The following is a 12,699-nucleotide window of genomic DNA, read 5'->3' as shown; positions in this document are numbered from 1 at the left end:
AATACGGATATAACATTCAAATTCTCTTAAAAAAAACCTCTCAAGACAAACTTCTAAATTCTAGATCCCTCTGATCTTCATTATTATCGATACACTTGTCATACATGTACATCCTGAATAAATCAATTGTTATTTTTATCAAATTTGGAAATTTAAAACTTCTAAAACGTTTCCCGTAAGAGCGTAATCTTTCATTTTTCTCTATCTGTATAGATGCACCATTGTATCTATATCTTATCCCTTATGACCATGAAATTTTCCTCCAATTTGTCGTGGCTTTCTATTGGCTACTTTTTTTCAGTTAATCGATTTTCTCAAAATTCTCAGATAATCCCGGATTATCTCAGAATTTTCAGATAATCCCGGATTTTCTCCAGTTAATTATTTATCTAATTTTGTGAGGAATATAATGAATTATCTCAAATATGCATTAAGCTGAGAAAATCCCGGTTTATCTTAAAATTCTGAGATAAACCGGGATTATCTGAAAAAAATCGAGATAATCCCGGTTTATCTGAACTTAATGTAAAATAGTGAGATAATGCTAGTTTATCTGAGATAATCCTAGTTTATCTGAGATAATCTAGGATTATCTATAAAAGTGGTTCAGGCGTGCCATAGATATGATTGCCAATGAGACAACTATCCAACAAAGTTCAAATGAAGTGGATGTAAGCAATTATAGGCAACCGTACGGCCTTCTCTTTGAAAGTATATACACAAGTTAACCTCAACTTTTATATAGAAGACAAGATAACTTTTTTTCTAAAGATACAGAACAACTAAAGATTTATATCAATAGAAACATACATTCACCTAACAGTAATAGGAAAATTCATGTTTCAGCTTTAGACCTCATTTTAAACAAAAAGGCAAGACCAGACTGGCCTTAATCAATTAAAACCTTCAGTTTATGCTAAAAATCATCATGTTAATTAAAATGTCAGGAGGACAGATTGACTGTAACTTATAAAAAAAAAGTTCTACAAATGATCCACAACAACATATCCTCTCTAAAATAATACCCTGTTTTATGTGGCTGTTTAAAAATATGGGTGGCTACTCACTATATCTGTACAAGGGGAACATATAAAATTGCTATACCAATACATTTTTGATATATTCTATATATGCAAACTTCTGAGACTTTTTGAATTTTAATCCCCTAAATTGGCCTTGTAAATGTAAGATACTAAATCTCTTAAATCAAAGGCAAATTAAAAAGATATCATAGTAAACATTCTTTTACTTTCTGACCTGCATTTGTCAAAAACTAAGCAATTGCATCACAAAGTTTGTGCAATCCTATATTATGCTATAAGCAAAACAACTGAAACAGCAAAGCTAAAATCACAAACAAGGTAAACAGCATCACAAAACTGAACAATCAACATACTAAGAATGCTACTTTCCTAGTTCAAACTAAAACCGTTTGCAGGTCGCTGTGGGAAATCCAAATAATTCACATTTACATTGCTATTTTCACACTTTTCTCTATTTTGTGTGTTCCAGACATGTAAAGGGTGTACATTTTGTATCATATGCCACAGTGTAACAATTTATCTGTTCTTTTAATAACCATGCTACTTTAGAACTTTTTAACTAGTTATTTTGTTTTACTTGAACTTTTAACTCCATATTATTTAGTTGTCAATTTCAGAAAAATGGCTAGTTATTCTATTTGATTGTAATATTTGCAGCTGAACTAATATCTGTTGAAACCATATATATGTTACAGTATAAATTAGAATTTCAATATCTACCAGTAGATATTGGGATATCCAGATTTGTACCAGGAGGATTCTGGATTGTACTTAATTTCTAGAAGGATCCAGGATATTCCTAAAAACAATAGTTAGTATGATTTTGCATTCTACTGAATTCTTTTTTTTTATCATTTATTATATTTACTGATGCACTTGATAAGAAGAAAATCAAAATTACCAAATAAACAGGAAAACACTTATCATATCAGCTGAACATATCAGGGCGACAAACTTAAGAATTCCCCTTTGCCAATCTAGACCATCTATACTACTTTAATAAAGAGGTCCAACTTGTTAGTCGGCATGACATGAAACGTCGAATCAAAGAATTCAACTTTATATATAACTAATATAGGACTATGATGTTGTTTAAAAATTACACCATTCCAGGCCCTTTTGTTTTCCACATAATTAATATTACCAATAATTAACAAGTTCCGAGTCGAACCCGATACCAACAGTATAAGTCTTATGTAGATTCCGGTTGTAGTTATCTGCTACCTTCTGTAAATCACTCCTCCATCAGGAGAACCTGGAATTCTTCCAGTAGTTGTGTTATATCTATGTTACACTATAGTACACTATTTAGCAAGTCTGTTTTCTTTCACCTCAATACCACTATTAATTTTGCTTAATTAGTTTACAGTAAGTTTATTGTAGTAAGAAAACCAGGATGCTTCAAACAAAGATTTGTAATCAGAGAAAACTGTGCATCTTAAAATCAGCATGACTTTATCAGATGACAGTACGTAAAATCCAGGCTAAAAATAAGGCATATGTACTTTAATTCAGTCATGGACCCCCGATGTCACGGGTGTATTCTAGTTTGTTTTAAAAATAAAACACAAAGTAAATAAATGGGGAATGTGTCCATGGGACACAGATGATGCCCCCGCTTGCATATAACGTTATAAAGGGCCATAACTCAAGAACTGTATAAGTGACACTACCCAAATTTGAACTTGATCTGAGTTTTGTTGCCGTAAACTTAAATTAGAGAACAGAAACGAAAAATTCAGCAATTTTTCCATTTTTAGTGGGGCATAACTCTAAAATAGTAGAAGTGACGCCACCAAAATTCAATCTTTATCTGTGTTTTGTTGGTAGCATTGTGCATAAGTTTCATAATATTTGGTTGAGGCAAACTAAAGTTAGAGAACAGAAACAAATATTTCAGCAATTTTGAGATTTGTAAAGGGGCATAACTCTAGAACGGTAAAAGTGACGCCAACAAAATTCAAATTTGATCTGTGTATTGTGTTAATGAGCATTGTGCATAAGTTTCATAACATTTGGTTGAGGCAAACTAAAGTTAGAGAACGGAAGCAAAAAATTCAGCAATTTTTCCGTTTGTAAAGGGGCATAACTCTCGAAAGGTAAAATTGATGCCACCAAAATTCAAACTCGATCTGTGTTTTGTGTTAATTATAATTAAAGCATTGAGGATAAGTTTCATAACATTTGGTTGAGGCAAACTAAAGTTAGAGAACGGAAACCAACTTTGGGACGTACGGACAGACGGTCGTACAGACGGACAAGTGTAAAATGTAATGCACCCTCCTCTACGGCGGGGCCATAAAAAGCTGCACAGTCTAGCTACCAACAAGATGATTTAACTAACTTGAGCAAGAAAATAGAAGATGACACATAATTTGGAATCTATGGTCAAAATGTGCTCTTTACTGCAGGAATAATTACTATAGGGTAGACTCTATGGTCAAAATGTGCTCTTTACTGCAGGAATAATTACTATAAGGTAGCCTCTATGGTCAAAATGTGTTCTTTACTGCAGAAATAATTACTATAAGGTAGCCTCTATGGTCAAAATGTGTTCTTTACTGCAGAAATAATTACTATAAGGTAGCCTCTATGGTCAAAATGTGCTCTTTACTGCAGGAATAATTACTATAAGGTAGCCTCTATGGTCAAAATGTGCTCTTTACTGCAGGAATAATTACTATAAGGTAGCCTCTATGGTCAAAATGTGTTCTTTACTGTAGGAATAATTACTATAAGGTAGCTTCTATGGTCAAAATGTGTTCTTTACTGCAGGAATAATTACTATAAGGTAGCCTCTATGGTCAAAATGTGCTCTTTACTGCAGGAATAATTGCTAGAAGGTAGCCTTCTATGGTCAAAATGTGTTCTTTACTGCAGGAATAACAAGCATTCTAAGAGTATTGCATGGCAATACATAGTCCCCTACAGGTTAAAAATCTATTGAACTTGAACACAATGCTAACTTGATCTATAACTTGTCATGGTGTAAACTTTATAACAAATATCAAATCAATATCTTCCTCATGTTCAAGTATAACAAAAAATAGTGTGGAAAACTGATTACTTGAGTGAATTTTCTAAGTCCAAGGACCATAACTCTGCACAAAATCATCAGAACGGAAAATCAAACTTGATCTGTAACTTGTCATGATAAAACTATATACCAATTATCAAATGCATATCTTCAAGCATGACGAAAAAAATAGAGGAAAACTGATTATTTGAGTGAATTTTCTAAGTCCAAACACCATAACTCTGCACAAAATCATCAGACCGGAACAAAATTTGAACTTGGTCTGTAACTTGTCATGATAAAACTATAAGCCAATTATCAAATCAAAATCTTCAAGCATGATGAAAAAAAGTGCGGAAAACTGATTTGCTGGCCTGACGGATGGACAGACGGACAGAGTGCAAACCTAAAGTCCCCTTCGACTTCGTCTGTAGGGGACTCATTACTATAAGGTAGCCTCTATGGTCAAAATGTGTTCTTCACTGCAGGGATAATTACTATAAGGTAGCCTAAATGTGCTCTTTATTGCAGGAATAATTACTATAAGGTAGACACAGCTGTTGGTTGAAAACAACAAAAATCAAACACAACACTTCTAACAGGTTTCATAATTTGATGATATATTCTTGCCATAAAGAACAAAAAGATTGTCAAACAAGAAAAGGCTTATTCCTGTCACTGTATGTCCAGTAAGAATTTTTTTTTTTATTTTTAACGAAATACAAATTATACAAGTTAAAGTACAACAGAGGAATTCAAATGCTGATTTATTGAAATATAAAAATAAGAAGATGTGGTATAATTGCCAATGAGACAACTCTTAAAAGGCCCTGAAATGTAAGATAAAGCCCATACAAACTTTTGGTCCAAATTATTTAGAAGAGTAGAGAATACAGAAGAAAAATCAACAGAGTTAACTACATAAGACTTTACTTGCATACCAAAAAAATGACTGATGCCCATGTTTTGATAGACTGTATTGCAATTTTTAATTGTGTTCTTGTCAGAAGTAGTAGCTAGTACACTTTCTAGAAGTTAACATAAAGCAGGATTTATGAGGCATTTTGTGATTATACATTATCATCAAAGCTATATAAAGTAGAAATTTCCCTGAGCTATATAAAGTAGAAATTTCCCTGAATAAAACTTCTTGGACCAGCAGAAATTCAATCTCAATTTTTGTCCTAGATTAGACAGCATAATATTATTTTGGATAACACTCTTTTATCCAGGTAGAATATTATTAGTTACATAGTGTGCTAGTGACCTAATAAGATATATATGGGGTCAGTAATCTCAGTATATTCCATATGGGGTGAGAGTGAAGCTCGATTCCCCATATGGAATTTACGGACCCCATATATATCGTATTCGGTCACTAGCACACTGTGTAACGAATTTATCTTACCGACTATCTTAACATGTGGTATTTAGACTAGTGGCCTATCAAAGTGATCAAGTCTTCAATACTTAGTATTAAGAACCTACTTCCATTGGTCTATTCAAAAACAAATGCCAACAATAACAACTTGTAAAGCTTTAAATGTGTTTTATGAATTTATTTCAATGGTTCATCATCAATTTCTTCCTCTGTTAAAACCTTTCAAATTTTTCCTCAACACCGTGTTGTTTTAACAAAGGGACATAACACCACTACTAACCGTGTATTGAAATAAACCACGCCTACTAACCCCATATGAAATATACACGGTCTCCACACGGTTACTTTTAACCAATCATAGTCCTAGAAATGTATAGGAGGTAAGATAAAGATGAATATAGAATAAAAATTTACCACATAAATCATTTTAAAAGTGTGCAGAAAAAATGCAAATGAAACCCACTTATCGAAAAGGCCATAACGTTCTATGCGTAATTTATGTCTATCATGCTCTCTCCATCTACTAATATAACCTTTAGGTCTTTCAAACATTTTAGAAAAATTATATAGAGCAATAAAAGTTAAATGTATCCAATCCTAATCTTCATACATTTTACTTGCAGTTATCAAGAGTACATGTAAGGATAATTTTGATTCATCATAATTATATAATATTACGAGTACTTGACATCATATGCTAAATATAATCATAATACATGTACTTAAAAACTTCTGCTTGAAGATTATGATTACAGCTTCAAAAATCTTGCATCATGGAGTACTTAATAGTCTTTTTTTGATATTACCATTTATTTAATTGCTCCTTTTGCACCACTCAACAAAATTTACAGACCATAAATTAGATGCAGTTATTTACTGTTTTTTTAATATTTTTTTAACAAATTAAACAGTGAAACAGATGAACACACTAAAGTGTACTGCTTACACAGTTTAAGACTTATGTATTCTGTCAAGTCAAGTCAGATAATCCTATTGTATTGTTAGTAACTTGAATTTTATGATTAATAGAATCAAAGTCATACTAATCAAAATAAAATAAGTTTTAGTCACACTAAAATGCACTGTAATACTATTCAAATATGTTTGTTAAATTTGTAAACTGTAAAATACTTATATTTTTACAACGTTATTCATTTTCATGTTCTTTTCATTTGTTAAAAGTGCTGCAAAGAATATAAATGGCATGCATTTTTTAACCAATCCTCCTTAATTTTTCTTGTATACATAATTTTCCATGACAGATGAATCTGTTATTAGCAAATAAATATCCTAAAATAGCAGGAACAATGCTCTATAGCCTACCTGCAATGAATTGCACACATCATTCCTTTACCAATGTTGAAAGTACCAATCAGCTATATCTAACTCATAAACTGTTGACACAGAGAATTGTCTCGCCTTTTTTGCAATTTTGATAATATAATGCAAATGCTGACTAAATTGCAATATTTAAACATGTAAACTATGCAGAACATTCAGAGTCAATGAACAATGTTGAGGGGGCAGGGTCATATAATCTCCATGGAAATGAGACTTGCAAAAGCTAATACAACTGCATACAAAATATCATTGACTTAAAATAAGTGGTTCATCTTAAGCTGATCTTATCACAAACTCAAACATGCAAACTATGCAAAACATTCAAAGTCAATAAACCATGGCTGGAGGACAGGCTAAATAATCTCCAAGGAGATGAGATGTGCCAATGCAAATACAACTGCATACCAATTATCACTGACCCTCAAATAGTGGTTCCCCATAAACTGACTTTAAATCACAAACTAATACATTGCTGACACCAACACCATCTGAAACAGCACACCTAAGCCTCACTTTTCGACTCATCAAGGTGAGACAAAAATAATACACAAGACAGCTATCTGAAAATTGTTGTTAGTTTTATGGAAAACATCCAGTGTGTTAAATGATGACAACAACTACTTGATAGATCCAAAATGTCCGCCATTGTCCATTAGAAATTATTACCAGTTTTGTCCTGTTAATTACTAAGACACTTGCTGCTGAGTTTGACTTTGGATTGATCACATGACTGCTAACATATCAGAGGATGTTTATCCTGATATCATGCCTCCTCTCACTCATTTTAGAGTTCATAAAATTCTGTTTTTTATACAAATAAATCTCTGTTTGTACCTGATCAGAAATTAGCTCAATATCTTTGTAGGTACATAAAAGTTGAAATTCATGTTAAATTATATTTATTGCAAAAAGCAAACCAAAAAGCACCAAACAAATCTGAATCACTTTATGCACAGTCTCACAACTGCAGAATTCTTGTACCACTATTTTTATTTTATTTTCTTGCTTATCGACGATGCAAACAATTAATGTCTTTGGTTTAAGTAACATATAATTGCCTAAAATAATTGTTTTTTTGAAATAATGTTTTTTTTCTCCTTTGATGTTTTTGGCCATTGGTCAATTTTGTTATGATAGTTGTTCATTCATAGGAATCAATTCTCAAGTTTTCTCTAAATAATACACCTGACATTGCTGGAAAATTTCTCCAGATTGATGTTTGAATATGAAAAGTTTATCTACACCACTCAAAGTAAAAGAATGTTGAAATGGTTTCTTATGTACAGACACTTTAAAAGGTATGATTGCTATATCAATCCAATTCATCTCAGATTTTCAGCATATTAATCTCATCTTTGTTCACTCATAAACTAAAAACCTAAATGAGTCAGAACAACACAAATGTAACTGACACTGACAAATTCCAAGGGCTATAACTCCATGAGAAAGTAGTAAACATGAACTCAGTATGTGACTAATGTACCAAATCAGCTCAAATCTACCGGCATACTGGAAAAAATCTGAACAGCTATTGCATTTTCTTCAGGACTGAATAATAGATACTGTTGATACTATATGACATGGCCACTTAGGGACAATTGCATATAATAGAACGTTTATCTATTTTATCAAATTTAAGAACTTTTCGTCTTCAGCAGACTACTTGCGCATGTTTACAGCTTACAAGTCAATTTAAGACTATACATTAGATGTCATACATGTACATTAAAACATATAACACTGCAGACGTCCCATGTAACATAGAAGAGGAGTAAGTCTCCAATCTGGGTGAGAAATTGTTTTTCTAATGAGGCACAATACAACATTTTGAAAACCATACTGAAACGAACATGTTCAGTTTATCCCTAACACAGAGATGTGTCTGTCAAATTGTATCTCCAATGTAATATGGCCATTCGCAATCTATTTGACAGATGGGTGTACTTACAGTTTCTACAGGGTGCATATTCTGTAAATGATGTTGACCCTGGCCGACCTAAGTAACATGTTCCTACTGGTTCTACTTTGTCTAATGCTGTTGAATGATATTTATATCTTGGTGCACAGGCCTGGAAAAGAAACAGTCATAATTAAGTAACTAGAAAAAATCTACTTCTTTTAATGCAAATAAATTTTTAAGTGATAGATGACATATTATCTATCTGCAATAAAAACCTAAATCTGAATTATTTAATATTTGCTCCTGGATTAAAATAATGCAATGGATCAAGAAATCCTATTACTGCATGAAATAATTTGCCAAATAAAACACTGATTTCAAAAACTCAAGTGGGCTGATTTTTTGTTAACAACTTGTTGTTTCTCTCCACCTGTTGAAGTTAACTCAAATTTCTGACCCAATTGCAATTTGTTTCATCAAATCAAACTGTTCAACTGGTCAGAAATTTTAATCATCTGCTTATCTGCTTTTGATGAAACAAATTGCAAATGGGTTAGAATTCATCCTTTACCACAACTCTTCTTAAAAAGACCTAGGTACAGACAAAATGAACAACACACTGTCCAGAAACCCCAACTTAACCAGCACAGAGTTTTCTTTAATTTCTTTCTCTGACTGTTAATGACTTCTTTACACTAAATAAATTGGATGTTGGATGTGTACTGATTGATATTTTAGTCTAAGATGCATGATTTTTTTATAAGTTGTTATTGGCTTTTAATTAGCTGTCAGTAACTGCTAGTACTTACTCTCAGATCTGTACTTACGTAGATATAAGAAGATGTGGTATGAGTGCCAATGACAGTTTTACAACTAAGCCCAAGAATTTGCATCAAAATGATGTTGAATAAAAAGTGAACTTATCTCCTGCACCACTTAGAAAACACCATATTTTCAAATTAAACTGTCACATCAATTATATTATGTTAGTTCACAGATATCACATGGTTTCTTTCTCAATTTATAGGTGACAATTGTTGCAAGAAGGGATACAATGAAATACAAAATACCAATCAAGAAATATATCTTTTTTTTTCATTATATGTGATTTTGATTTTTTTTTAATTAATTTGATTTTTCAATAAATTGCAAGATTAGAATATTTTTAAAAACCATATTTAAAAATAATTAGGTTTTCAAATAAATCTTGAAAGTCAGGATAAACAACATCAAAGAATGTTTCCAAAATAAGAATTAAACGCAAAAAAAAAATGAGGGGGGGTCAACCCCACATGTGCCTGTGCATTTTCCTAAAACTTTTAAAGTTTAACAATTTTGTGTTTTAAACATCTGTTTGTTAAGTAATATTATCAGTCGCCTTATCAGTATGAAATGACAGATTTATAGCCCTTTTTTACCATTTTATAATTGAGAGAAGATATGAAATTTTCACTTTCTTGTGCATGGATTTAGGACTGAATGAGACAACTCTCCATCCAAGTCAAAATTTATAAAAGTAAACCATTATAGGTCACAATAGGTCTTCAACACGGAGCCTTGGCTCACACCGAACAGTAAGCTATAAAGGGCCCCAAAAAATTACTAGTGTAAAACCATTCAAACGGGAAAACCAACGGTCTAATCTATATAAAAAACGAGAAACAAGAAACACTTATGAACCACATCAACAAACGACAACTACTGAACATCAGATTCCTGACTTAGGACAGGTGCAAACAAATGCAGCGGGTTTAAACGTTTTAATGGTACCAAACCTTCACCCTTTTTCTGAAACAATAGTGTAACATCACAACATAGAAAGACACATTATAAAATATCAACTGAAATAGCTTAACTCAATCAAAGGACATATTAACACCATTGAACATACACTGAACAAATAAATTTGACCTATGACACAATGTAAATACAAAATAAATAAACTAAGGGAAGAATAATAAAAGTAACGTGTCTTTTTCGTTGTGGGTATGTATAAGTACCCTGCCACGTCCGGTCTGGGTTTTTGTTAGATGTATTTCTGCTTTGTATTGATTTGATGAGTTAAACCCTTTTTAACTGATTCTTATAGTTTGTTCTTATGTTGTACTGTTACACCACTGTCCCAGGTTAGGGGAGGGTTGGCGTCTTCGAACTGGTTTAACACCGCCAGATTCTATATGTGCCTGTCCCAAGTCAGGAGCCTTTAATTGAGTTGTTGTCGTTTTTTGCTGTTTTTCATACTTGTTTTTTTTTTATTGTTTTGTAAAATTTATCATTGTGTTGTGCCTTTACACCACTGCCTCAGGTTAGGGAGAGGGTTGGTGCCTCCAAACTAGTTTAACCCCGCCAAATTCTGTATGTTCCTGTCCCAAGTCAGGAGCTTGTAATTCAGTGGTTGTCGTTTGTTGCTGTATATCATATTTGTTTTTCTTTCATTATTTTGTCCATAAATCAGGCTGATAGTTTTCTACTTTAAATTGTTTTACATTTGTCATTTCAGGGCCTTTTATATCTGACTATGCGGTATGGGTTTTGCTCATTGTTGAAGACCATACAGTGACCTATAGCTGTTAACTTCTATGTCATTTGGTTTCTGGTGGAGAGTTGTCTCATTGGCAATTATACCACATCTTCTTATTTTTATATTCAACAATGAATAAAACCCATACCGCATAGTAAGCTATAAAAGGCCCCAAAGTCAGAAACCTTGCCATTATTTATATCATTTAAACAAAATATTGGGTATTTACAGTGAACTTTTAAAAGTTCTGAATATTCCCATGGTTAAAACATAAACAGACACTGTTAAGTTAACCTACACTTATTAGTCAACCTAACAATGAATGTTGAAGATGATGACATTTTACCTTATCACTAGAGATGCCAAACTATTTGTACAACTTCTTTGAATTTAAACTGTTTATTGTATAATGGATTTCTTTACAATTTTAACAAGGATAAGTGCTAGAGGTAACAATTTTTTCTTTTTTTTATTTAGAAAAATTGGAGAAAAAATGAGCCAAGTCAGTAAAAAAAATAACAAAAGTGTATTAGTTGTTACCAGCAATAAACCTGGTTATCAGACTTACATCTTACAGTAGGCAATAAAGTAAAACAGATGCTTATTTTAATGGACTTCCTGCACAGCAGAAGATAATTAGCCAGGGCTATAAATATCTGGAACTCTTATGTAAATAGATAATTCTATTTGTAAACATCTGTTCAGAAGATCAAAATCATCACAAAAATCCCCTCTCTAGTCATATCACTTTTGTGTATCTTGCTAAATGGAACCCTATTGTTTGTTGTTAAAGTAAATATGAACATACACTATTTGTTTATAGTATACACAAATTAAGAACTAAACAAAGCCATAAAATCTAAAGGATAAAAAACACTAAAACTGAAGAAAACACAAAACAATTAAAGACAGAAAGTTGTGGTCCAATATTACAACTTCAAAGGTCTTTGGTAGGGAATAGTAACATCCAGATTACCAGAGCACCTTTATATACTTATAGAAAGAAGTTTAAACCTTTTTCTACTTTTCTAAAGCAAGCAATAATACTTGGTTTTAGATAGTGAAATGGATACTCATATTTAAAAAAAATAGCAATTAAAAAAACTTAAATGATTGGAATTATATCAATACCATAAAACATATTCCACCCAGCCTCTATTTTTTCTGAACTTCAATATAACAACCCATATGCTTCCACTTGACAAGTATTATTAACTTCAGCAATTCACATCTTTCTAACATTGATGCCCACTAGATCATTTTACATGCCGCATTGTAACCTCCTATTATTACATGTAAATAACTTGGTACAAATACCTTGACCTCAAGGTCAGTGAAAGGAAATCCTCAATACACCACATAATTAACATGTAACATTAACAGACACAATGAAAGGTATTAATTTCAGGGTCATCACAATTTCCCTATACATTCCTTGATATAAAATATCAAATACAAATGAGCTAAACCACATACAACAGAAGGACGTAATATCCA

At 32.1% G+C, this 12,699-nt stretch overlaps 1 protein-coding gene across 2 annotated transcripts in view; it reads right to left on the bottom strand.

The window, feature by feature from the left end:
- LOC127730675 (integrin alpha-8-like) overlaps positions 1-12,699 on the bottom strand; it is a 99,201-nt gene that overhangs the window by 69,258 nt on the left and 17,244 nt on the right. For both annotated transcript variants that reach the window (XM_052239187.1, XM_052239188.1), the window contains exon 4: positions 8,730-8,850. In XM_052239187.1, coding sequence (XP_052095147.1) covers positions 8,730-8,850 — 121 coding nt within the window. The remainder of the gene's footprint in view (positions 1-8,729; positions 8,851-12,699) is intronic.

This window comes from Mytilus californianus, unplaced genomic scaffold (assembly GCF_021869535.1).
Source record: "Mytilus californianus isolate M0D057914Y unplaced genomic scaffold, xbMytCali1.0.p SCAF_2, whole genome shotgun sequence".
NCBI lineage: Eukaryota > Metazoa > Mollusca > Bivalvia > Mytilida > Mytilidae > Mytilus > Mytilus californianus.
The sequence above is the reverse complement of the archived record's forward strand: the minus strand, read 5'-3'. Positions and strand labels throughout refer to the sequence as shown.